Source organism: Seriola dumerili, unplaced genomic scaffold, assembly GCF_002260705.1.
Source record: "Seriola dumerili isolate Sdu_G_001 unplaced genomic scaffold, Sdu_1.0 BDQW01000513.1, whole genome shotgun sequence".
NCBI lineage: Eukaryota > Metazoa > Chordata > Actinopteri > Carangiformes > Carangidae > Seriola > Seriola dumerili.
Genome location: NW_019174768.1, coordinates 704,924 through 732,691, shown reverse-complemented (window position 1 = coordinate 732,691; position 27,768 = coordinate 704,924). Strand labels below are relative to the sequence as shown.

The window sequence follows — 27,768 nt, the reverse complement described above, 5'->3', positions numbered from 1 at the left end:
CCTGTTTATCCAAAGCATTTTGGGGGCTGTAGTTCCAAAACCTGTGGCACAATTATCCCCAACACATGAGGAAAGAATAAAAAAATAATGAAATAAATGGCAACTTATCTTTATGCCACATAGTCTGAAGAGTGAACATGGACGTTTAACTGCAGGGACAGATGATTCTGGATGAAACCAATTAGACATACTCTGGAAAAACGTTACAGCACTTTAACTTGTCCTGTTTAATCAGTGCGGTTTCAGTCTGAATGAGAACAAGCTGCGTGAGAAGCAGCAGGAAGAAATAACAGACAGACGTTTTAAAAAAGGAATCAAAACTTCTTTATTGTTGAAAAATCAATATAGAAATAAACGTATGTAGAAAAACATCAACAGCACAGCCTCATGTTAACGTACATACAGCACTCTCCTGTGTTTTCAATTGTCCCTGGTTTATAATGATGGGGTCTATACTTTAGTACAGTCTGGGCTCCAGCTGAAGGTTAAAGGTTAAAGTTCACTGTGTTCAGGAGACTGAGCTACATGTGGAGAAATCAGAAAATGCCCTGCATCGCTTTAGATAGTGAACCCTGCCTCCATAACCCTGGAGCGTTTATAGTGTGGTACAATAGACAAGTGTAAAACACAGTTAGCATGTTAGCTCGTAGCTCCTGTCGTACCACACTTCATGGACATTTCAGTCACATACAATTCAAGGAAAATGCGTTTTGTTCATCTGGAAGAAAGAAAAGTCTTCCACCTCTGTCAGAATAATTAGTTTTATCTGAACTAACATCTGTCTGACCTTACCATGGGACTATATCCAGGACTTAGTTATCCAGATATTTCTGGTTAGTTAGTTCAACCATTTGTTACCAGTATCTGGTTCGCTAGCCAGATATTTTATGACGGTTCAAATTTTATGAACAAAAGAACCTGATGTAAAAGTTTCACATGGTTCCTTTCCAGGACCTGGATCAGGGATAGTCAGCCTGATCGCCATGGAAACAATTAGCCGTTGCTTTACCCTCATTAACTTAGCTAGCCCTACTTTAATCATGACTGGCACACCCACCAGGAAGTGGGTTCAGAGGATCTTTACTTCATGTTTGGTGAAATAAAGAAAGGGCTTCGTTCAGTATTCTTTTTGATTGATCTGCTTCAGCATGGGGAGAGAAGAAGAAGAAGAGGAAGAGGAAGAGGAGGAGCACATTATAGTACAGTAAACAAAGGCCAAGGTGAGGGAAATGCATCTGCAAAAATGTATTGAAAAAATACGTTCTCTCCATATACATATAAATACATTTCTGTTGTGCAAATTGCAAGTGTAGAAGCCTGGTGCTATACAGCTGCTTTCCTGTGTGAGGCTGCAGGCCCCCGCTGTGTCCACGTCTCACTGACCTGCGTTAGTCTGAAGCACCAAAAACAACTGTGTTTAATGATCAACATGAATCTCCAGGAGCTGCAACCATTGCACCAACAGATCAACCACCTGCAGAAATGATGGTTCAGCTTCTCAAATATCAGATTTACATGATAATAAACTCCATGTTTTTGAGTTTGGACATGAGAGAACATCACCTGACGTTTTCGTTCAATCCAGAAAATAATCTGCAGATCAATCAATAATAAAGAGAATGGTTGCAGCCCCATGTCCAACAAACAGCAGAGATTCATCAACATGTACATGTGTCACGTACATGTGAAATTACATCTTCTTCAGGGTCTTGAGTGAATGTACATGTGACATCCATGAGGCAGAATAAGAACAATAAAATCCAGCGAGTCCACCTGGGTGAGCTGGTCTCAGCCACCAGCAGCAGACAGTTCCTGTGAGTGTGGAGCAGGACGGGTGTCACACGTCTCACTCTACAGTTGAACTCTATGATGCAAATCAACAGGAAAACAACATCATCATCACACACCAAGAATCCCGGGACATGTCACCCGTGGCCCTCGTGAAGAAATGTAATCAAAGACCTTTTGATAAATAACATCTCACAAGTTATGAAAATAGTAATCCAGGGAGCCAGCTTCCCATTATCTGAACACAAAATAAAATGTCTAGCGTGAGTTTGACCCTCCTGCTCTGCAATCACTGTCGCCTTGTTGCTTGATAAATAGTAAAGACGAGGCACGTTTGCTGTTACATATTTTTGAAATGCTCTCTTGTTACAAATTCCCTGACGAGTATTGTCCTGTACATGTTTTTACAGCACTGGGTGAAGATCCTCCTCCTGCTGTCGCCGTCCCAGCCTGGGCGACCGCTCCCCCCTCGTCTGAGGACCGCTCTGGGGTGGAACCCGTTCACCATTTGCCGGGAATGGGTGTCCCACACTCGTACCATGAGACGTAGTTGACGTGGGAGTGTCCTCCTATCTGTCCGAAGTGGACGGGCTCCTGACGGACGGCTCTGTAGTAACCTGGGACAGAGACGCAGAGGTGAGACTCAGCTGCTCCGCAGTTCAAGGAAACAGCTGATGCTACGTTAGCCATGCTAGCTGTGTCTGTCCCTAACGCTGCGACCTGAACTGTGATCAGCTGACTCTGTTTACCGGGTCTGGTTGGCAGCTGGTCGGCTCTCTGCTGTCTGCCGGTTCTCCCGTCCAGGAACGAGTCCACGAACTGACAGTGGTCCTCGCCGAAGCCGGTCTGGTCTCCGATGTTGTAGAATTTACCTGAACAGGAAGTGATCAGAGGCGGATCAGTACCTGGCTAAATTCTCTCTGCACTGATTGGATGGATCCGGTGTCTCCACTCACCATTGAGAGAGTCGCTCAGGTAGATCTTGTACCTGAGTGAGTTGCACAGCTGGACACCGACGAACTTACGGTACCAGGTCCTCTTCACGTACTGTTTCCCGTGGCAGTCGGAGTACGAGTCTGTCTTAAAGGGGAACTGGGTCCAGATGGCGTCTTTCCCTGCAGGTGTGGAGAAGTGAGGACAGGTGAGGACAGGTGTGGAAAGGTGTGGACAGGTGTGGACAGGTGAGGTGTGTGACTGAAGCTCACCTGAGACGTTCTCGCTCACCCGAGGGTCGGCTGAAGAGAGAACAGACGCAGCTTTAACAACTGACAGCTAGTCACTTTAATCAGAGAGAACTTTATTCTGAAAATATTCAGGAAATAAGCAGTCATCTGACTTCTATCAAACGGTGTAAACACATCTTTCAAAATAAAAGCTCTGGACTCTGAGATGTGTGTGTGTGTGTGTGTGTGTGTGTGTGTGTGTGTGTGTGTGTGTGTCAGTACCTGACTCTGTGTTGAAGGACACCGGCTCACTGGGAGGACCTGAGCCCAGCTCGTTCTTCGGCTTCACCTTGAACTCATAACTACAACAAACACAATTCATCCACAGCATCAACAACCGGCTGCCACGGCAACAAGGTGCTCACACATACACCTTTACCACAATAAAAGCACTTCCTGTGGTTACAGTAGAATAATGCAGTCATGTGACCTGATTCTTCTTATTTTTACAGTGTTGGTACGTTTACTCGTGTAGGAGGAGTAATCTGATTACTTCCTGCCTCGTCCACTGTGACTGGTCAGTGCTTTTGGACCGAGACGTCAGTCGACCTTCCTTCACACCAAATACTTGTGACGGACAAATGGCGCCTGGCCATGATGCCATGTTTGAGCAGCTGAACGTGTGAGCGGGAAACAGCAGATGTGAACGCACGCAGGACGAGAGCTGCTCCGATGAACTGACTTCAGGTTCAGAATAAAACAGAAACCAATGAAACGACATCATCATCAAACCCGTCACCTGTGTCCCCGCTCAGACCAGAACTTTACGAGATGAATGAAGATGTTGTCATGAAAACGGAGGCCTGATGACACAGTGACTGCACTCGGACCAACGCCCCAAATTCATGTGTTCAGGTTCCAGACATGAACTCTTTAAACACGTGTCCAACAGGAAGTGCTGAGACCACAGGCTGGTCCTGGCTCCTCCCCCTCAGACCTACCTGCTCTCAGGTTTCAGGTTCTCCACAGCCGTGTGAGTCTGGTTGGTGGTCAGGATGGAAACCTGCTCGCCGTCAGGTCCTTTAGCGGTGGAGATGACTTCATACTCTGAGGAGAGGACGACAGAGGTCAGAGGTCAGAGTCATGTGACATGCATCAGTGTCTGTCCACACAGGACACACCTCCACACTGTGTTTCCTGTTTGTTCATGAGGCGACCTCAGGTCAGAGGTCGTCTGATGTCAGAGTGATGCTGAAAACAAACGAGACTGAGGAACTTGGGGGGCGTGGCCTATCGTACCTGTTGTGTCGTTGTCCGTTTTCTCCCAGTCCAGGATGATGAAGGAGGGGCATCCCTCCACTGTTACCACGGTGAGGTTGGAGGGCGCGCTCTTGGGCGGAGCCGTCACGTTGGTCTCGCTGGGTTCGTCCTCGGGGAAGTAGTTAAGGGAGGAGGTGATGGAGCATGGCTCCTCCAGCCTCTTGCCCGTTTGGTAGACGACGTGAGGCGCTGTGGGAGGAGGAGGGGGGAGGGGGGGGGAGGGGGGGGTGTTAACTCCCTGTACAGTCACAGTTACAGTTCCAGCATGGCGGACTCTGCCTCCACTTACCCACGAATCGTTTCTTTCCCATGGCGTCGACATCAGACGTGGGCTGTGACTTGAACAGGTCCGAGTCCTCCCAGGATTCCTGCCGAGGGGCTGAGGAGAGAAACTCACAGGTCATGAATGAGGTCACAGATCAGGTGGTCACACACCTGCTTTTTCATGGTTTTTATGCCTGGACAGAAACTCTGTTTGAGTCAATGTCTTTGGTCTCATGTGGCATTTATGACATCAGCACTGGGGAGGAGTCATCAGGGACCAAAGATGGTGGATCACACATGATCACATGATGCAGGTCTGGTTTAACAGACTTCATTAAAATGACCTTACCTGCTGTGGTGGGCGTGGCCGTGGTGGTCTGTCTCCGCTCCTGTTTGGAGGGCTTGGCTGTGACCAGAGGGAGTTTGGACTTCAGGACCGGCAACTTATCCGTCTTGAAGTTGTTCACCTTGTCTGAGGGAACACATGAAAACAAGAATGTGTTTGATAATCACCTGACCTCAGGGAGAGAGCAGAGCTGTGATTGGCTGGTAGGATCCACCAGGAGAACAGTCTCACCTGTCTCTCCAGGTTTCCCCACCAGGTTGGGTCTCTTGTTGATGGTTATGGACGGACGAGCCGGGGATCCTGGAACAACAACACACATCAGACGTCTGAAGCTGACGTGTGCGGGCAGAGAACTAGTGACATCACAGTCACGGGAAACAGTCAGAACAGAACAGATGTGTGTGAACCAGCGTCAGGCTGAGAGGAGCTTTTCTAGCTAGGTGCTCTCTAATCTCCTGGAACCCTCGTGTTCTCCTGAGGAACAACCTGATACCAAGCAGGTTGACCTGAAAACACCAACAATGGATTGTAATCCCACCAGCTCCACCGGGCTCAGGCCCAGAACCTGCAGCCAATTACAGCCCGCTTTCTCTCATTTAGGTCGGAGCCAAAATTCCTCACAATCAGTGACTTGACCCGGGTCCAGAACTAAATGGAATAAAGCCGAGCCAGGAAGATGAAAGATGGTGGAGGCCTGAAACATTTAGCTGGTAACGTGAAACAACACAGACACATTCCTCTCAATCAGCCCGTGTAAATCTGTGAAGGCAGAGGCCGCCTGCTTTATTCTGCAACATGGAGCCGTTAGACCTACAGCTTTACAGGAGACTGTTGTCGTGGTTACAGCAGGAGGAGGGATAAAATAAATATTGGTCTGATTTTCCCTTTTCACACACAAACAATCCTGAAACAAGAAGGAAACAGCGGTTTCCCCTCTGATGAGACCTGCTCGCTGCACGCCATGCCTTCCTGCTAGCGTGAGGCCTTCTCTAAACATGGCGTCTCTGCAGCAACATGTCTGAAGCTCACGGCGCTCACGATGCTGCAATCAAGCAAAAAGCAGAGGCTGAAGCACGTGGACCACGGACCCGCCGGTCCAGTCCATACAGCAGCTCCTTCTAACCCTAATTAGAAACAGTTTGTGTGAATTTCTGTGGCGACAAAAAGCGTAAAGCTGGGCAGAGTGAGGTTCTGACAGAGAAGCTCACCATCACAACAGCACATACTTTCCAACAGGACAAAGTATTTTCCACAGGCTCTGCTGCAGCCTTTGGCAAAGCGCCGTTTTCTTCCCTGGTCCTGCTAAAGATCCGTCTCTGGACGTCTCACAGCCAAACCATGCAGTGTTGGCGCCAGTCAGCACGCGGCACGGGCGAGACAGGCGGGATTCATGCCGTTACCAACCATAAAACTGCTCCTGGACAGTGGGACCCGAGCGACCAAACATATCCGGGCGTTCAGATGTCTTGTCCTCCAGCAGAGAGTTGTTGACTGCAGTGGGAGACACCAAGTTAACTCCAAACACTGATCTGTGACCAGCCAACAAGACCAACAACACCACGACACCAGCTGCAGGATCATCATGGTCACCTCCACCTGGTGTCACCCTCACCTTATCCAGACCTCACCTGTCTGTCTGTCTGTCTGTCTGTCTGACAGCTCGTCTGTGTTAATGAATGTAGGTGAACTCTGGAGCAGCTCGTTAGCTGTAGCTGTTTCCTTGTGTCAGCCTGTAGGAGAGACTGTGAGGACTGAACTGACAGACAGGTGACACCAGGTGATACGTCTCACCTGTTTCATATTCACACAGTGACATAAACATCACAACAGGTGAGGTCACGTCTCTAGCTGCTAACGAGCTTCAGGAGTCAGGAACATTAAAGGATTGTAGGGTTCTGGGTCTGACTAAAGGTCCACACGGGTTTAAAGACAGACCCCCCACCCCCCCACCACCCCCCCACCACCACCCACCACCACATGGACACAGTGACATAATCTGCTGCTGCTCCTGGACTTATGTAACCAAGTCAAATAATCAAGCTCCAGTTGATTATTTGAAGAAGCTGAAGACCTGCAGAAGCTGGACCAGAGACAGAGACATGTGGGACACAGAGGCAGGAGGACGGACAGACCGATGGAGGGATGAACATGAACGTATTAATACACAGGATGGATGGAGACAAAAACACCGACAGGAGCTGCGGAAGCGACTGGAGGGTTAATGAGGACACACAGACAGACAGACAGTCGTTGTTTACCCAGTCGAGGTCGGGACCATAAGGCAGGTTTGGGCGGGGAAATGCCCCGGTGCGGCTGTCCGTTTACTGTGGGGAGAGAAGTGAGCGTTATGGAGGGAAAGAGACGGAACACGAGTCTTCAGGAACGTCTCCGACACGACACCTGAGACGTCTCAGAGACGTGAGGACGGAACAGGAGGTCATGTTCGTGTGACCGCATCAGACACAGGAAATAAAGTGAGAGAAAACCCATCAGATAGATCAACTCTGCTCAACCTGAAATTCAACAGAGGTCAGAGCCAGGTTTTCAAACATTAACTGAGGAGGAAATGTGTTGTGTAACTTCTCATCAACATGAGATTTGAACCCTGACGTTCAGACAGACGGAGGTTCAGGTGTGTGATCACAGTCAGACCTCAGGTGAAGGCGGAGGATGAACTTGTGTGCTTGTTCAGCTGTGAGGTTCTTCAGCAGCCAACACTGTGACAGTCAGAAACAACAGGCTGAAGAAAACACACGAGTTCAACCAGTGAAGGCAGCAGCTTCACCTCAGTGTTCAACTCCACCAGTCACAAAGAGCTGACACCTGAGCTGCACACCACAGGTGTCAGCAAGGAACACCTGCTTTTATTTGTGCCTCCAACATACTGATTTGTTTCATTCATCATTTTGACCTTCAACTACACCTGGTGCCACAGGTAAAACTCAATACCTGTAGATCCAAGCATCTCAGATCAGGTGTAAACTCCAGCTGAGATCCAAACACAGGGAGCTGAACATCAATCTGAGGATTATTACTGTGATTATTATTCTCATTTGAATCATTAATGACTAGGTCAAACTAATTAAAACAGTCAGTTCATTCAGTCTAATGGACCCACACGGACCAGGACTGGATCTGCTCACAGGGACAAAGTTCAGAGTTCAACTTGGTTTTAAATGACTGATTTAAATAGAAACCTCATGCTTTTAATTTGAATTTCATATCTGTTCATGATCAGCTGTGCACTGACTAACATCTTCTCTCGGTCACACTTGATTACATTTGAATTAATGACAGATACTGTCCAGGAAACGTCTCTGGAAGTGATTCAAAAATGATCCTCAAATGTTCAAACTCGTATTTTAGATGCACAAAGGAGCAACTCAAGAAAATGTTATCAACATTTCCCTCCAGGCTTTTCAGGAGGCCAGGAGGACAGAGAAGACTCAGAAAGAGAAGAAGAGTAAAGAACAGGTACCAGGAGGATTTCCCCCGAGTATCCCGGAGGTCGGGGACGAGTTACTGGGTCTAGAGGAAGAGTGGGGCTGTCTGAAGCTGTTAGAGAGGGGAAAGAGGGGGTTTCTTGATGCAGGCCTCATGGATCTGGCAACCGGGGTAGCTGCTGGGTTGTAGGTCTGCAAAGGCAGTGACGGGGACAGATTTCTTTTGCTGCCTTGACCTAAAAGATCAAAAACAGTTGCAAGGCCTGTGTTACAGTCTGGTTTCCTTTATCTTTGAGTTGCCAGTGAAGCGAGCAGCAGCCCTGAGCGGTGATGTTAGTGATGGAGGTTCTGACTCTAATGGACCAGTACAGTGAATATCATTGATTATCAACACTACTGATGCAGGAGATTAACAGATGAGTTTGATGGGATCAGGATGAGTCTTTAAGCGCTCACAATCTTGGGAAACCACAGTCATTTAAGCTGCTGATGAGGTGTGATGAAACAACCATGACTGTAAGATTGTGCGCCGCATGCAGACGTCAGACGCCATGTTGGATGAAATGTGTGCAACTCCCGGAGCGAGCAGCCATTCCTGTGGACGGAGACTGAGCTGCGAGTTTAACTGGAAGCTCGAGGGAACAAGATGGTTGCAGATTAACAGCAGACAAAGACAGAGAGAGCAAGACCGGCTTTGATCGCACAGGAAGCTAGTCATGAGGTCATTGTTACCCCAGCTGTTAGCTTTGGCCCTCTCATTGGCCAGAGCTGTTCTCAGCAGCGACGATCCATCCTGTGATTTGCCGAAAGCTGTGAGGGAGAAAGAAGGTTTAGCACCACAAAGAGCCAGACATGTCGCTTTAAGAGATGGTCCACAACCTGCGGGGTTAAAGTGACCGTTAGAGGTGACCACCGCCTGAAGCTTCTTCATACCAAAACATTCGACTGTTGCAGACGACACCGTCATATTTGTGAAGGTCCAACAGGAAGACACAGACCTGTCTCACTAACACCTGGTTATTTTATCAGAGGTTGAAGGTGGAGAATTAACACCTCCAACCTTTAACCTCCGACCTCTCCAGATGTAAAACAGAAGGTAACTGACAGCAGCTGAGCAGTATCTACAGAGAAACTTCCCACCAACCGTCAACCGTTCAAGGGAAGGTTTTCAGAGCCACCATCTCTTACTCCACAATATAAAACAACAGTGAAGTCTACACATTTTATCTGTCAGCAGATTAACAGTTAACAGTGCTCATCACATCAGACAACGCTTCAGAAACAACTCTGGAGGACGGTTTGGAGATGGCAAGGCCAGAAACTTCACAACACACACAATGAAACAGGGAAGTCGGGAGGTGGAAATTACCAGCAGGGTTATGAGGCTTCTCAGGTGCGTTAGTGGGCGCCTTAGTAGTCTGCCCCTGAAGCCAGTCACCACGGGAGGAGGAGGATAATTTAGTAAGGGGGGAGGCTGTGGCGTTGGCAGAGGGGGCTTTGGTGGGTAGGTGTCGGGGGAGGGCAGGAGGAGGAGGCTCTGTCGGTCGGCTGGTGTCGTTTTTAACCGAGTTTCCTTTGTCTGGAGCGAGAGAGGAGAGAGGTACGTGATCATGGGCTCTGATGGTTTAGGTCTAGGTTCTGGTCCCATAATCTCGTACCTCGTAGAAACACAGAAAAGTCCAGAAGACATTGTTGTTGTGAAGAGACAGACACACACAGGGGACAGGAGTGTGAGGACTCTGCAGAACGACTTGTGTTGTCTCTCCCTGGAGGGAAAGTCCAACTACGTCTGCGTCTGAACTGGCTGACATGCAGACTGATCCAACACAGACAGACAGGTCGACAGACAGGTAGACAGACAGACAGACAGAGGAATGAAGGGGTGGATGATGACAGAGGAAGTGTGAGTGGATAATAAACTGGTTCATGTGTCTAGAATTCATGAGTGAAGTTTGAGTTGAACCAGGACGAGTTCAGATTCATTAACTCTAAACTTCTAAACTTAGTCTCCAAAGACTCAGAGTCTGGAAACTGGAAATTATTTGCCAACATTTAGTTGAAACTCATAAAAATGTGAGATTTTTTATGAAGAGTAAATGTTGAATGTTGAACTAAAGGAACTCGTTAAGGCTGGAGACTCTGTCAGTTACTCACTGATAAATTGAAAAGATATTTAAGATGTTCCAGACTGAACTCAGATCTGTGGCTGCTGAGAGAGAGGACAGAGGGGATGCAGAGGACAGCAGATTATTTTAGGGAGAGAAGAAGAAGAGGAAGAAGAAGACGCTGAGTGCACAGATGAAGCATCATGGCCGACACGTGCGCTGCAGGTTGGAAAAACACGAGCCGCGGCCGTAGCCCCTGTGGGCGGGGCAAAGTGAACTTACTCGTATCACCTGACGTCACCTCCACACCTCGGATCGACTTTCTAACTGGGCTCAAAGCATGCTAGCATGCAGCCAATCACAACAGCTGCACGTCCCAGACCCCGCCCCCCCTCCCAGGTGCAGCACTAGGCTCAGCCGAAGCAGGTAAAGACTGTCTGCGGATAAAAGCTGGACGATGATTAGGAGAGAAAAGAGCGTCTGTCTCGTTACCCAGTGACACACGAGGCCAGTGAGGCTGAGCAGAGCCGCGCACAGGGAATGTTTCCTGCTGGCCCTCAGGTGGCGCTGTGGGACAGAATACAACTGGTTTATAAGAGCAGAAGAAGAGGGACAACAAAGAGGTGACAGGTTGGACTGATGTGAAGTTCAACATGCTTCTTCTTCTGTGAATATTAGAGTTCATGTTTAGTTTCACAGTCAGTCGAACCCTCGTATGTTCGTATGTGAACATGTCTGCAGCCCTGAGAGGAGAGAGAGAGAGAGAGAGAGAGAGAGAGAGGGAGAGAGAGAGAGTGTGTGTGTGTGTGTGTGTGTGTGTGTGTGTGTGTGTGTGGCGAAGGCAGGAGAAGAGATAATCACCAAAGGAAGTGCGTGGAGCTCCGGAGAAACCTGGGTTTTTGAGCGGAGGAGAAAGTCGAGGCTGCGTCCGGTTGTGCAGAGCTGTGATTGGTCGACAGGTCACAGGAAGTAAAACCAGGTGACACAGTGTGAGTGTGTGCAGCAGCTTCAGGTCACATGTTCATCATCACATTTGTACTTGAGTGACTCAGTATCAGAAGGACTCTGTATGAACTCTGTCACAGTCCAGTGGGGTCAAAGGTCATTTACAGGAACAGTTGTAGTTTGGTAGATCTGCTCCATATCAGAACAAACGGTTTGTCAATCAATCAGTTAATCGATCAGTTATTGGTTGATCAAGACTTTTCTGTCTCTGTGACTGGACCTGTTTGACCTTTGACCTCCGACACCGCTGTGTGTATGTGTGTGTTATATATATATACACAGAGTGTGTGAGTGTGTGTGACCTGAAGCAGGTGGATGTGACTGAACACACCAGACTCCCTGACAGGTGACTCACCTGGACGAGGCGGGAACAGAGTGTGAGGTCCATGAGGTTTCTGGAAACAGAGACACTGACTTGAGACTCTCATACAACATGAACACATGACTCAAGCATCCAATCAGAGACTCTGAAACTGAAGGGCTGTAAAACCTGACATTTCAATAAAGTTTGCATTTTTGGATCAGTTTTGGTTCATAATTCAGCCACTGAGGCTCATGGGTAATGTAGTATGAAGATGTTAAGATTAGATAAACCTAAATAATGTTTATTATAAATCATGTGGCTCTGAAACAGGAAGTATGTTTAGTGTCTCTGAGCTGAGCGTGCAGACTAACACGACCTCGACCTTTGAAGAACACACCTGTCAGGCTGTGTGTCTGCTGGGAGCTGTGTGTCACTACACACATGTAACAGGAAGTGAGGCCACAGGAAGTGAGGCGTGTGTGAGGTTGGTTTGACATTACATTATTATTAATATTAATATTAATTATATCCCCAGTAGATGAACTAAATGTGTAGATGTTGGTTCAGAGGTGACAGACGCACAGATCAGGCTGGTTCACACTCACGGACATGCAGCAGGTCACCTACCATGGGCTTGGCGAGGGGGTTGCGCAGCTTGTACGGCTTCTGTGCATTTTTATCTGTGAAATCCAGACAAGGTGTTTGAATCAGTCCAGGGTCGACAACAGGACGTTCCAGGTCCAGGACCAGGTTTTAAACATGTTTATATACACAACACTGGTTCTAACACAATGACGTGACAGACCAGGACTAGGTTCAAAGTTAGATGAAGTATTTGACGAGCTGCACTTCATGAACTCAGCAGGTGAGAGACGATCGTCTTAATGACTTTAAAAACAAAACGTAAATGTCACGTCTAAAGAAGCAATCAACCACGTGTTCCTGAGGTTTCACTGTGTCAATCATCAGATCAGAGCTGAGATGTCTGAAGCTCTGAGCGTCAGCAGCTGTGTTGAGCATCTATGAAAGGTCATGTGATCAGACACTTCCTGATTTAAATCGGAGCGGTGTCGGTTTCTTTAGTTGTTGTTTCTAAAACGTTTTGGTTTAAGAGTCGGATCAGCTGACGGACTGTCTGTCCTGACTGATGAAGGTGAGTTACAGTAGAGGTCTGTCTTACTGCCCATGTTGGTGTTGTGGATGACCGCTTTGCTCCATGTGCCGCTGCGGTCGTCCTTGTTCGACCGGACGCCGAACTCGTAGGGCGTGTTGGGTTTCAGGTTGTCGATGACCGTGTCGCTGGTCGGGCAGGTCTGGTAAATCCACTTCCTGTTCCTCTCCCTGTAGCGGATGGTGTAAAACCTGCAGACAGAGGACAGAAGTCTTAAACAGTGTTGGGGTGGGCGGGCAGACTACTTTGTTTAGCGCCTTGCTCCTGCTCGTTCTGGGTGCCAAGGTACGACATGTGAATGACATCAAGGATCGGACGCCAGGTCTTCAGCCCGTGAGGTTTCTGTGACCTCAGCATGGAAACAGCTGCTCACATTAGGTGTTGTTCATTTTGGCGTTTGCTCCCTCCCTTCAGCTTTTAATAAGGAGCCCAGAGCAGCGAGGACGCCTGGGTCAGCGTTTCCAACGCCGCCTCCAACTCACTTGACTGGAGGAAAAACTGTGTGTCAGTGTGAGCGGAGGAGAGAGAGTCACGGTCGAGAGAACATCGCTCAACCACAGCAGCAGAGTCTCAGGATGAAGATCAACATCTGGTGTGTCGTTTCTGATCGATAATCAATTGTTGATCACACACACATCAACTTCCTGACTGTTCTCAGGTACGACAAGTGTTTTCTCATAATCACAACAAATGTGTCACATGATGAGAACGACACAGATCACATGATCGATCACATGATTATCAGTAATTGATTGACGATGACACACAGATCACAGAGTCTCACCCGTCCTCCAGACACTCGTTCATGATGTTGCCTTCGTACGGCGTCTTCAGGTAGTTTCCCCAGGACAGCAGCACGGCCGTCGGGCTGACGGAGCCGATCACCAGGTGGAGAGGCTTCTCCAGGTTCACCTTACCTGAGCACACAGGTGAGGACAGGGTGAGACCTGGTGTCCAGCAGCTGGGACCTAACAGGAAGCTGTGGGCGGGGCGTACCTGTGCAGTGTTTCTTCACGTCGTTGACTGGGATTGGCTGCACGGCCACGAGGTACTTGGGCTCTGCGTCTGAAAGCAAACGTGAATTCAGGTTCAGGATCAGACCAGGTGAGGTTCAGGACAGACACACAGACCCAGTTCACTCCTCAGAGAAACACCTGAGGAGTGAACTGGGTTTTCGACTTTGGTTTGGCTTCTGGATTAATGATTGGATAATGAAAGCTAGTAGACCACCATCCAGACTACAGGGCCACCTGTAGATCCACCTGTAGATCCACCTCCAGGTCTCAGATCTCAGGCCCTCTGCTCGTGTTCATCCACACAAACATGTGAGAAATGTGGACTCTGTTATGGAAACGTGATGAAGAAGGTGATGTCATGGTGGGTACTGCCCCCCCACCCCCCCCTTCCTGCCCCCCGCCCCCCCCAGACAGAAAGCAGACGCACACATGTGAACGATTACAGAGAGACTGAAACACAACACGACACTTTAAACATCCACATGTGAAAACACTCTCAGCTTCTTTCATAATAATCTGATTTTCATCCAAACGGGTTCTCTGCTCCGGGTCCAACGTCTGTCCCCGTCCCTCATGTCCTCCCTCTGTCCCTCATGTCCTCCCTCTGTCCCTCATGTCCTCCCTCTGTCCCCGTCCCTCATGTCCTCCCTCAGTCCCCGTCCCTCATGTCCTCCCTCTGTCCCTCATGTCCTCCCTCAGTCCCCGTCCCTCATGTCCTCCCTCTGTCCCTCATGTCCTCCCTCTGTCCCTCATGTCCTCCCTCTGTCCCCGTCCCTCATGTCCTCCCTCTGTCCCTCATGTCCTCACTCTGTCCCCGTCCCTCATGTCCTCCCTCAGTCCCCGTCCGTCATGTCCTCCCTCAGTCCCCGTCCCTCATGTCCTCCCTCTGTCCCCGTCCCTCATGTCCTCCCTCAGTCCCCGTCCCTCATGTCCTCCCTCTGTCCCTCATGTCCTCCCTCTGTCCCTCATGTCCTCACTCTGTCCCTCATGTCCTCACTCTGTCCCTCATGTCCTCTCTCTGTCCCCGTCCCTCAGGTTCTAGGTTCCAGGTTCTCTGCAGCTGCAGGTGTGACTCTTCCTGGACGTCGTGGTTCTATTTGCTTGTTCTGTGATGATTATAACCTTTGAACTCAAACACGTCTTGAATTCTTGTTCCTCTTCAACTTTCTTTTTTTTCTGGTTCTATGCAGTAGAACCGATGTTTTTGACCTTTGTTCATGTTTACAGTCAATAAAGGCCTCACTCATTCATCATCCCTGTCCTCTCTACCTGCTGCAGGTGATGAATAACGGTTAAAGTGGCAACAACAGCCTCTTTATCCCTTCACCTGGTTGAGAGTGAAACATGCTCCGCCCCCTCCTGACCTAATCCATCACCTGTCAATCACCTGTTAATAGCTGAGTGTTTTTTGTGGCTGTAAAGTTCAGAGGTTTTCTTTTCACTGTAACGTTGTTGAAGTTGTTATTTATCATTAAATCTTGTATTAAACCTGAAGCAGGAACCAGTTTAATGAAGCTGGACTCACTGCGGAGATCAGCTGTTCATTAACACTTCCTCTTTATGTCAAACAATCATAATGAATGTGAGTTAGTTTTATATGGGTGATGGGAGGGAGGCTTTTATTGTGAAGGATCGTAGAGAGTTAGAGCTGCTTCAAAAACTCAGGTGTTCACCACCATATATGGACGTATCCTGCTCTGTTTGTACTGCAGGTAAACGACCTCTTGACCATGACTCGCTGAAATGATGCTGACGTTATGATGATGTCATCGCCGGTCGTCACCCCGAGGTGTTCAGCCGCTCAGACCTGAACCTCCGTGAAGCTTCTCGTCTCTGCAGTTTCACGTTTCTGTCTCATGGCTGAAAAAACCAAAAACCAAAAACCACCGGCGGCGTGGGAATTAAAGAGTCAACATTGCGGTCGTCGTCCTCCTCCTCCTGCTGACGGATGGTCCTCCGCTCAGGCTTTTAACCAGGAGGGTAAACACCCCATCAAGTGTTTAAGAGCAGCTTTGACACCACAGCCCCGCCCCCAGCCTCTGATTGACAGGTGACCTCGGGGCAGCGATGAGAGACGAGCGAGGAAAATGGAAACGGTGATTAAATTAAAGCTCAAACTTCCTCCTGAGACGAACTGTTTATATCTGTTTGACATTTTTCTTCTGGGTTTAACAACATGAAAGACTTTTTCCCAGCAGTGCTTGAACACAGGAAGATGGGGAAGCCATGTTTGTATGAAAATAAAATATACAGCAGACATTTGGGCTGTTGGTGATCTGACACCAAAGCTCAGCCAAACTTTGACTTTTTTAACATCATTGAAAAGTAAGAAAAATCATAAAATAACCTGTGGATGTTTGAGACTTCACACTTCTGGGTGTTTGACTCAGAGTCTAAAGAACTGGAGTCTTTAAACTTCATCAGGAATCAGAAAGACGACGAGCTAACACATGCTAATCAATGCTCTCACCTTTCATCAGACTTGAAGAAGCTTTGGTGACTCGTCCACCAAACTGCAGCCGAACTTGGAGGTGTTTATTTTGCTAAAGTAAAAAAGGACACGGGAAAAAGAGACCACCACGACCTTCAGCTAAGTCCTGACACTTTTACCACAGTTAGATCTAAAGTCTCTCCACTCTCACAGATAGAAATCAGGCGTTCTTCATGTTTGATGAGATTGAAAAAAGACTAAATAAATCTTCATCGTTTGGGTAAGAGGCGAGCTACAGTGTGCAAAGACAAACAGCACTGAGATCACATGGTGGTGACCTGTCCACCAGACTGCAGCCAAGTCTTCACACTTTCAACCCAGGACACAGCGAAGTCTCTCCAGCCTGATTATGGCAGTAATCAGACTCTCACTACTAACGATAAGACCTAGAGTCAAACACCCACAAGACAAAAACAATGTGTTGCAGTCGTTTACCACAGAAATGTGTAAAGAACATGAGTCTCTGGAGAGGGAGGTGTTGAAGGACGACTTTCAGCAGGTTTTCTATGAACCCCCCCCCCCCAGTGGCCAATGACACGCTCCCTTAAACACATCACACCGTCACGACTTTCAGCGTTTCCGCGTCATGACGGGATAAAAATTCTTGGCCGAGCTTCAAAAACAGGATCAGAACCACCTGCTGCTGAGAGACTCGTCTCATGTTCTGGTTTTCCCCAAAACTGTTTCTGCAGAAACTCACTGTTTCCCACGGGTACCGAGGTTTAGACGTGGGGGGTGGAGGGTCTCACACACAGAAACAAAAACCTTCAGTCCCACAGGAGAGAATCTTTTTATATGTGTGAACCAGCAGAAGTATGGAAGCCCAGACAGGACAACATAAAGATGACTGATCCAAACTTGTTTCAACAATGAATCAGAACTGAAATGATAATCAATATATTATATTTGTTTCCATGGAGACCCGTCCCTGCCCATCTTACCCATCTCGGTCTCGTAGGGCTGTCCGTTCTCCGGGAGCTGGATGAACTGTTTGGAGAACATGCTGCTGCCGTATCCCAGGATGTAACCCTCCAGCTTCACGTCGGGACTCGGACGCACGAACTTCATGATGATGGTGTCGCCGGTGGCGTTGATCCGGACCTTCATGTTCTGACGACGGACTGAGGAGGAGGAGGGTAAACAAACATTTATTATGCACCTGAAGTATCAAACATCACACTGAACATGGGCAGGTTACTTCCTTTTGCCTTCACAATAAAACATCCCTGTGAAAAGTGTTGCTTTTTAACGCAGAACAAAACCTGCAGCGAGAGAGAAAGTTCAAATTATGAGATGCTACAGAAAAAGAATGAAATACTGAAAAGTAAAAATTTACAGTTTTAAGATTTAATTATAAAATTCTATGGAAAATTCAGTAGCTTTAAAATACAGATTAAAATTAGACTGAAAGAATTTGGAAATTTTAAGTCAAATTTGGGGGTTGAAAAAACATTGTCTCAGTTTCTCATTATTTTATTTAAAATATGAACATTTTGATTTTAAAGTTCATAAATGTCATTAAATTATTTTCATTATATTTTATCTAATTTCTTTTCCTGACAAAAATCTGCTTCTAGCCTGAAACCACTTCACCAATAATATACTATTATTCATATATACTCTATATATAAATTCAATTAGGTTTAATTCAGTTTTCCAAACACGTGAATGTAAAACTCCAGTTATCGAATGTCAGGTTTTTACTTCCTGCTTCATGTCACCAGTTACATGTTGGACTTTCACCACAGAGGTTGAGTGAGGTTGTTTCCATCAGAGAGGATCTGGAAATCATTCCCTGAATCCTCCACACGTTGTTGTGATTTCAGAGTTTTTCTTTGCTGTTGTTATTCCTGCCGTAGTGCCAGTGAGCTCTGGTTCTCATAATTAAGTCGCTCCGGTCGCATTAGAACAAATTGTGGATAATTACAAGAGAAACACTTTAACAAACGAGACCAATCAGCTGCCGAGGGAACGGACGAAGGAACAGGAGGTTTGTTTGATTTGAGTCACTGGATCCTGGACGTGTTGTAACATCTCTCTTCCTGTTGGAGTCACAGATGTTTGTTTTGGCTCCAGAGGCTTAAAGACGGAGCTGAGGTCACATCAAGACTCCTGCTCAAACACACCTGTACTGTTAGTGCTGCTGCAAGAATACTGCTGCTACTACTGCTGCAAGAAATACTGCTACTGCTGCTGCAAGAATACTGCTGCTACTACTGCTGCAAGAAATACTGCTACTGCTGCTGCAAGAATACTGCTGCTACTACTGCTGCAAGAAATACTGCTACTGCTGCTGCAAGAATACTACTGCTACTACTGCTGCAAGAAATACTGCTGCTACTATTGCTGCAAGAAATACTGCTGCTAATACTGTGACTCCAGGGAGCAGGCGCCACTACAGAGCTTCAGGAACGACTCTACTGTTTCTCTACTGTTCTCTGTTGTTTCTCTACTGTTTGCAGTTTCTTATTCTCTAGTTAAACTGTGATTCATATCTGTTTTGTCGTCGACACATCTGAAGCATCATTTATGTATTAATGATGATGTTTTGTGCAGGTTTTAATGTTTAGTGTTTTAGTGCCGTTAACAGGGTCGTCAGACATCTGTTCCTGATCCTGTGTGTGAACATGAAGCTTCCTGAAGAGATCCTCTGGTTGATTATCAGCTGTTTCTCCTTCAGTCTGAAGGTACAGTCTGTTCTGAAGAGCCACGCTCTGATTTCATTTCATGCTCTCATAACTCCTGAGATGGATATCTCATGTAGAAACCAGACTCCATACCTTTGTTTTGAATGTTTTTATGATTCCCCTCGTCGCCTCTGGTCAAACAGTTAATGAACATGTTGGGCGTCCAGCAGCAGATTGACCTGACCTCTGATGCTCTGGGGTTCATACCCAACGTCACGGTCCACTTTTAAAACTTTAACAAGTACAGAATGTTTCAGTCCCACAGGGTTTTTCAGGAACTATAAACTTTTTTTATTTTTCTAAGACTCAGAGGAGAAAAGCTGGACAGCCAAAGACGAGGAGGACTCAGCTCCAGGAGAAATCACGCTGCAGAACCTCGTCCTGTTCCAGGTTTCCTTCAGTGTCACAGTGATCCAGTTCATCATGATACACTGCAGACAGGAGCTGCTCACAAACTCTCAATGAAGAGAACACAGACTGGAATAAAAATGTCTGAACACATGAAAGTGACTCAGCAGAACATCAACATGGAGCTGCCTGTTTATCAGACTGTGTCCCATCATTTAACAACCTCCACTCAAACACGATGAAGCTGTTAAAGTTCATCTGCAGTTCATTCTCTGTCACATCTGAGACTGAAGCTGATTTTTACACTTCATGTTCCTCCAAACCATGTGAGGCTCCTTCATGTGGTTCATGAGCTTTTCTTTTGTTTTTTAACAGCACAAACGTCCGATCTGGTTCCTGAACCACTGGAAACTCGTGGGAAAGTCTCTCGTCATGAGAAGCTTATTAACTGCAGTCAAATCAGCTCCTGATGTTTTTGATCTTTGTCTTTTTAAAGCTCGACTGTTTGCTCTGGTTTTGGCCAAAGAAACCTTGGATCCTGAAACCGAAAACTTAATTAAAATTTAACTTAATTAGCTCTTATCACATCTATCTTAATGGATAAGGATTGAAGATCTCAGGCCACTGATCTGAGTTATTATGGGATGTGTGTCTGATTGAATCATCATCACAGTGTGGAGACATTTCAACTTCTCACCGAGTCCCACTGTGGACTCAGACTTCCTGCAGGTGAACACAATCACATACAATTATTAACTGACAAAACAATCAGCAGTTGTCAGTGGTGAGCAGCTGCTCTTGTGCTTTCAGTCACATCCTATGAGCTTCATCAGCAGAGAGCTGTAAATTTCTTAAGGACGTGTTCTCCATGTTGGATTAAAGGTTTATTATTATAAGTGTTTTAATTATATATTAATCTGGATATTATAAAGTATATCTGTATACTATTAAGATATTATTGTCATGAGACAGATGATTTTTAATCTTGTCAGAACACGTCAAGTTTGAGATGATACGAAGAAGAAATCAGTGGTTAAACTGATGAACTTTCTGCGACGCCTCAGGCCTCTGCACAGAGAAACAATCAGCTCTAATTAAAGGCATTAAAGCCAACAGAGCTGTGAGGACCCACCCCCATCACCGCACCAGTGTTGGTTTTACTGTGTGTGTGTGTGTGTGTGTGTGTTGTGCTGTGTGGGCGGTGGGGGGGGGGCGGGGGGGGAGGGGGGGGGGCATGTTGGAACATGTGGAATCATGCAGCTCATTCTTGGCAGCGGCGCTCGGCCTGTCCAAGTCTTTCCAGCAGCAGCTGATTGAGTGGAGGGATAAACCCCGACATGAAAGACATCAACTCCCCCGAAAAAAACCTCCTGTTTGACGGAGAGGAACGTCCTCCCTGCTAACTGTGTGTCTGAGGCCGACAGCTGCAGCACGCCTCAGAGGAACAACAGAGGAACACGGATCTAATGACGCTCGTTTGTCTTCAAACTTGCTGTAAAAAGAAATACTGCTGCAGCTACAGAGTTACAGCAAGTAAAGAAAGAATTAAAACCAGCCACTAAAACAACAGACACAAAGAACCTCAAAGAAACACAGGAAGTAACAGAAACTGCCCCATGAAGAAGAACCACAAGTAAAGAACGAGAATCTAAAGTAACCAGAAGAAACAAAGTACAAATACCACCATGTACTGTCAACTGCACAACTAACTACAACTAACTACCACTAACTACCAACTAACTACAACTAACTACCACTAACAACCACTGACTACCACTAACTACCAACTAACTACAACTAACAACCACTAACTACCACTAACTACCAACTAACTACAACTAACTACCACTAACAACCACTGACTACCACTAACTACCAACTAACTACAACTAACAACCACTAACTACCACTAACTACCAACTAACTACTACTAACTACCACTGTAAGTGAACAACAAAGTGTCAAACCACCAACAAATGACAAAAAAAGAAAAAAAGAAACTTCTCCACAAAAACATAAAACTACAACAAAGAACCACAAAGTTTCATCAAACTGCAAAGTGTCGACAGAACAAACACAACTAATATAAAAAGAACCGGAAGAACCACAGAACGTATCCGCGAGCGAAACATGAGTTTCTAACTAAAGTACCACAGATTTAACTGCAAAGAACCGAACTAAAGACCAGCAACAACACGAGTCGAGTGAGAACCACGAGAACACTGTGTTCTACAGAGAACCACAGTAAGTACTCAACAAGGCGGTGAGTGAGGCTGTGCTCTGTATTATATGATAATATATTATAATGAGTGACGAGCTGTTTGAGAGAGTTGGAGGTTTCCCTCCTTTTAAGGACAGAGAGACTGTGTCTGTAAGCAGTCTCATTACCTCCAACTGTAAAACACTGTGATGGAAACTAAACTCTCTCCCTGACGCAGCACAGGCCCTTTCATTTCACCACTAATGAGCTGCTGCTGCTGGTTTTACTGGTTTCACTGGGGTTTTATCGTTCGGAGGGAAAGAAAACACTGGGGGGGGGGGCACTGACAACAAGTCCAAGAGCTCGTTTAGCTCCAACTACTCCGAATGTCAGTTAATTATCAAAAGTTAAGAGGCGTTTAAGTACCTACTCTACAGTTAGACTTTCAAAGACTCTACAGTTACTCTTCACGTCACTTTGTTAACAAAGGGGAGGGGCTCGTTTAGCGCCACCTACAGATCAACACAGACATGCTCTATTGATGCGTTCAGTGGCTTCAATGTTTCCTGTGTTGGAGAAGAAATGTCAAAATAAAAGAGAGTCGTTCTGGAAGTTAATGAATAAAGTGTTTTGGAGCCCCCGAGAGGTCAAGTCAGACCACTGATTTCTCTGTAGCGCCACCTTCAGGACAAACTGCTGCACATGAGAGATAGGTTCCAAGACCATAAAGCTCTGTGTTCACACATGTATGTGTCTAACACAGGTGACAGCTGTTTGTGCAGCTGGGCAGTGTGATTACATGGGGGTACGTCTGCTCTGTCAGTGGGACCATGGACAGATGACAGACAGTGAACGCCTCATTTTTCACTAAACTGGACGAGTATGGAAGTTCAACAGAGACAGAAACACAGAATAACAGTCACTCGAGTCATTTTATTCCTCTAACTCTGCACAAACACAGGTGATTTTAATCTCAGTCATCAGGAGCGTAAACACCTGTGCAGGTGTGCAGAGGCTCTAACAGTCACCTCATTAAATATGAGGTGTTATTAATTAAACTAAGAAACAGTAAAGTCAGTAGTTTTTAACTGCAGGACTTTTACTTGTAGCTGCTGACTGACTTTGACTGAATCATCTGAAGACATGAACGATGTGGTTGTGGTTCTCAAACGTGGGTTGTGAGGTCGTCATGTGGTCGTCATGTGGTCGTCACGTACAGTCAGAGTTACCTGACCTGAGGCTGAAGTAACGTGTTTTCATTGAACTTGTCAAACTGTGAGAAGTCCAACATCTGGATGTGGGTGTGTCATTAAAGACAATGTGACAAAACAGATGCAGGAAACTAAAACCTCACACAGAGGAACAAAGACTCAGTTGTTCTAATTAGTTTTATTCTTCTACCACATCGTTACAGTTTTGCTCACTCAGTGTTTTTGTCAGTGCTAAACTTCCATATAAAGAAACAAACAGAAAAATCAAGAGTGACAATTCTCTCTCTCTCTGTTGTTCTTGGCTGTCTCTCGCCCGGTGAGGTAATCCTCTCCGACCACAGTGTCACTCTGACACTTCCCTCTGAAGACGGGGATTTTATCATCTTACATAACTTTACACGCTCAAAGAGGCACAACAATCACAGGTCAGATCATGAATTAGCCCCGCCCCCACCACACACACCCGCCTGCAACACCTGAGCGACGTGTGCGGGATCCAGAGAACGACGCCAAACATCAAATCCACCTCAACATGCATCAAACATAAACTCCAGTTTCAGCACAAAGAAAAACAGCAGAGAGCTGAGTCAGCAAAAACCAGCTCCGTCCCGACACGTACGGGAGATTCAGAGCGCCAAAGACCTCATTTCATCATCACTCTCAGGAGATGTGATCATATATATAACATGTATGCATATGTCAATCAAACTTTATTGACACAGGGCTTTAAACAGGTTCACCACCTGGAAATATTGATTTCAGTTTTAAAGTCACATTTACAGTCAGTCTTTGCACCTCACTCACATCTGCAACATCTGCTTCACTTCCACCATCTTACACTGTTCCTCCACTTTTTTATTTCCACCTTTTCACCTGCTGATTTTTTGCACTTTTATTGTTGATTTATTTTCATCTTTGCTTCATTGCAAACTGTCTGTCTCACAGATTCCTGCTGGTGTCTGCACATGCACCATGTTTCTGCACCAGTCTTATTTAAATCCTGTCTTCCTTCTTTTTTCTGTCTTAATGTTTCACCTCGACTTCAGTGTGTGTGTTCATGCAGTGTGCAGCACTTGCCTCTGATCCTCTGTGCAGAGATGCCGTTGAGTAGAATCGTCCCTCCGAGCAGCAGGAGGACGACTCGGAGGATGAGAGCGACGCCCACCATGACCTCTCAAAGCTTCGGCTTGCAGGAGATGAGGATGAAGAAGATGAAGGTGATGTGAAAAGGATGAGGCGCGACCAGGAGCTGGACAACTTCACTAAGGTCGGTCGGTCGGTCTTAGGACTTGTTCAGCAGTCGGACGTCCTCGCTGTGGAGAGTTGGACCACCAAAACACCAGCATCTATAGCCTCAGCAGGTGGGCGGGGCCTGGATGACATCACCAACCCCCGTACAGCCAACCAAACCCTATAGAGTGCTCTCATACTGTACACTCCCTCCTCTCAGCCCTCCCTTCTTTTCTCTCTGGACCTCAAACATGATTTTCTCTCCCTCCCTGCTTTTTTCATCACGTACCTCTCCCCCTCCCCCTCCCCTCCCGCCTCCCCTTCTCCCTCCCCCCTGCCTCCTTCACTCTCCCTCTTCTTAATGTGTTGTTTTCCAGTCGAGCTTTGACACTTGATGATTCAGTCACACAGCGGGTTGAGCAGAGCTGTGGGGAAACAACAACAAAACAAAAGTGTGATCAGAGAGAAGCACCAACATGTTCTGAGGAAAATCTCTCAACGTCTTTATATTCACACATTCACATCTTACTGTTTTTATAGTTTCACTTCACCTGAGAAAGTCATAATGTTTCTGCTCCAGTCCCTGAAGGCTGCAGGCGTTCCCTCTGTTTCATTCTGGCTTCACTGCACATCCATGTTGTTACTGTGCTGTTACTGTGTTGTTAGTGTGTTTGTTAGTGTGTTGTTACTGTGTTGTTACTGTGTTGTTAGTGTGTGTTGTTACTGTGTGTTGTTAGTGTGTGTTGTTACTGTTTTGTTGGTGTTTGTTAGTGTTGTTAGTGTGTGTACTGTGTGTTGTTAGTGTGTGTTGTTACTGGTGTGTTTTTAGTGTGTTGTTACTGTGTTTGTTAGTGGTGTTGTTAGTGTGTGTTGTTAGTGTGTTGTTACTGTGTGTTAGTGTGTGTTGGTAGTGTGTGTTGTTAGTGTGTGTTACTGTGTGTGTTAGTGTGTTGTATGTGTTGTTAGTTGTGTTACTGTGTGTTGTTAGTGTGTGTTGTTACTGTGTGTTGTTAGTGTGTTGTTACTGGTGTAATAGTGAGAGTTTGTGTTGTTGAAGGACGAGCAGCAGCTGCAGGTCGAATATGACGAGGAGCTGAAGTCTGGACTTACAGGAACCCAAATCAGCTGTGGACGTTCTCAACAAATGATTGTAATGCCTGTCTGTCACACACACACACACTCACACTGCTGCTGGGTAATCACCGTGTTGGTCGCAGTGTTTGGGTCATTGAGGTTTTTCCACATGTTTCAAAAAATTCTCATGAAATCAGAGCGCGTCCTCAGTGGCCCCCCACCACTGCTGGACCAGAGCATGATGGGAAGAATGAAACACACAAACTTCTCTCTCACACAAACACACACACAACACACACACACACACACACGCACGCACGCCACACACAAACCCTCTCGCATCACAACAACATCCGCCTGCTTCACACGTGCATGCTGGGAACAGCCCCAGAGCCAGAACTGCTGACATGTTTTCTCCGAGCTGGAGAGTGATGGGAGGAGGGATGATGATGATGATGATGAAAGGAGAAGGAGGAGGAAACCCAAACACAGGCCCTGGCTCAGGTCTGTGGGCGCAGTCAGTCCAACACGTGCCGTCACATGCACACAGGATGGAGGAAGAAGCCACGCGCCAAACAGCAGCTGACGCAGATGAAGAAAAGCTAAAAACAGAACGCGACGACAGACGAGGTAAGAACCACGAAGGTGTGAAAATACTTCCCATCAGCCACCTGTGATTCATGGTAACGACCGTATCTGTGGATGATTCGCTTGTGAACGTATCGAACTCAACTCAGCAAGCTCATTCCTTCCCATTGACTTACTGTGTCTGTTCTCTGCCATCTCCATATTATATCAATGATCACATTTCTAATCAATACATTTCAATTCAATGCATTTTCTGTCCCTGCTTCCAGTCAGTGTTCATTCATTCACCTCATTCTACCTTCATGACTGACTCATTAACCTCAGCCTGTCACTATCAGCTGGCATGAATGTCGCCTCATTGTGAGTCTAAGGGTCAATGGTCAATATATTCAGGATTTCATCTTGAGCTGAGACAGTATCAAGATGTCGTCACTGGTGTCACACATGTTTTCTACCAGTTTAACCAGTTAACCACGGCGGCCTAGGGGAGGAGCCACTGGTTGGAACGACGTCTCTCTGACTGACTTCCGGTCCGACCGTATGCAGCCAATGAGACCGCAGTTTCCTGATCACATACGTGAACAGTGGCTTCAGGTCTTCATGCTGTTTCTTTGAAGTGTGACGGCTACAGCAGTAAAGAGTCTGACAGCTGCAGACAACAGGCTTACAACACGCTGCTGGCCAAAGTCAACACCTCACTCCTCCTCCCTCTCTTTCTTCTCCTCCTCCTCCTCACGTCTGCGTTCATAAGACTTGTTTTTTGGCGCGAGCAGCCGAGCGCTCCCACGCCTCGTCCCGTAAAACTTAAACGCTCCCACATCAAATGGCGCAGAGCTGGACGGGCCAGGCTAATTAAGGACGCTGTTATTACAAACATGCTCGCTTGTCGAGGCACAACTCCCACTGCACTCCGCTAATTAGGCTAACGAGGCTAACACCGCCCATTAGGCTAACAAGTAAATGTTATCCTACGTCAAACCAGAAAAACATGTCAATTTTACAAATTAAAACTAAAGGTTCATCTTTCAGGTCTGATTCTCTTAGTTTGTTTAAATCAAGATGTTCAGAACAATCAGGACTGTTGTGTTGATGTGAACGCTGCTTCCAAGTGGGAGGCTAGTAACCATGGTAACTACAATGTGGCCACGAAAGTCGCACTGCAACGTGGCTAATACGTTAGGCTTCCAGATTCACTGGATCCAGTGACAATAGCTCTTTAGAAGTCATAAAGAATAATGGTTTGTTTTCCTGTCGAGAGCGCCACATGTGTCCATTGGTAAAGTATGACACAGAAATTAAAACTGATGCTATTTTTAAGTTTCTCAAAAGAAAACAAAAAGTGAAGATGTATGGATACATGGATCTGATTATTATTATGTTAACACCCAAAAACAAGGTAAATTGTTTCCTGAACTCGTGCAACCAAAGTAAGAAAAAAAGAGACACTCCGAGACATGTAATAAAATGGTGACGTTTCGATCTGAGAGGATCTTGCGTCAGGTTGATGAATCCAGCTTGACGTTCACGTAACAAGTTTCAGAAAAGGAAGCTGCGTTTGGAGAGCGATGAATCCGTCCTGGAGGAGGAATCAGGTCTGTGGGAAATGTCTGTAAACATCTGGGACATCCTCCTTTGCAGCAACGTAAACATTCATAGAGTTTCTACTTCCTCCAGCCCCCCACATCGAGACCCCCGCAGCTTTAGCAGCCAGTAAAAGCAGATAAGCAGCAGTTCGTGTAGATTTATGTTGCTGCTCAGGTTCTTACCGTCCTGCTGCGCATGGTTACTGGAAGCTTCCACAAAATCTGATCCCAGGAACGCCTTGAGAGGCGATACTGCCATCAGCCAATCAGAACAGTGTGGCGGTTACTTCTGTCAGCAGTACAGTGTGATGGTTGTTAGGCGGGACAGGCCGAGGCCCTGAAGAGGAGAGAGGAAAAGAGAGATTAACACCATGTTCTCAAGTGGTTTAGAGACACATGAACAGACAGAAGACTTAAATAAAATAAACACT

General features: G+C 46.6%; 1 protein-coding gene across 6 annotated transcripts; it reads right to left on the bottom strand.

Moving 5' to 3' along the window:
• Positions 1 to 306: 306 nt before the first annotated feature.
• LOC111235578 (target of Nesh-SH3-like) lies at positions 307 to 24,194 on the bottom strand. Of its 6 annotated transcripts, none has more exons than XM_022764064.1 (21): positions 23,940 to 24,194; positions 17,358 to 17,537; positions 13,906 to 13,974; positions 13,694 to 13,826; positions 12,919 to 13,100; positions 12,366 to 12,418; positions 11,790 to 11,829; positions 11,291 to 11,371; positions 10,922 to 10,996; positions 9,694 to 9,903; positions 7,140 to 7,205; positions 5,113 to 5,181; positions 4,885 to 5,007; positions 4,561 to 4,650; positions 4,251 to 4,460; positions 3,953 to 4,058; positions 3,234 to 3,313; positions 2,994 to 3,023; positions 2,745 to 2,903; positions 2,538 to 2,660; positions 307 to 2,405 (listed from the first exon to the last, which is right to left on the bottom strand). In XM_022764064.1, the coding sequence occupies exons 1-21, from the start codon at positions 24,028 to 24,030 to the stop codon at positions 2,290 to 2,292; spliced, it is 2,286 nt and encodes a 761-aa protein (XP_022619785.1). In that variant the 5' UTR covers positions 24,031 to 24,194; the 3' UTR covers positions 307 to 2,289. The 6 variants fall into 6 exon arrangements, with proteins under 6 accessions (XP_022619785.1, XP_022619786.1, XP_022619788.1 ...); XM_022764065.1 differs by lacking the exons at positions 9,694 to 9,903; positions 10,922 to 10,996 and adding exons at positions 8,360 to 8,560; positions 9,057 to 9,134; XM_022764067.1 differs by lacking the exon at positions 9,694 to 9,903.
• Positions 24,195 to 27,768: the final 3,574 nt, after the last annotated feature.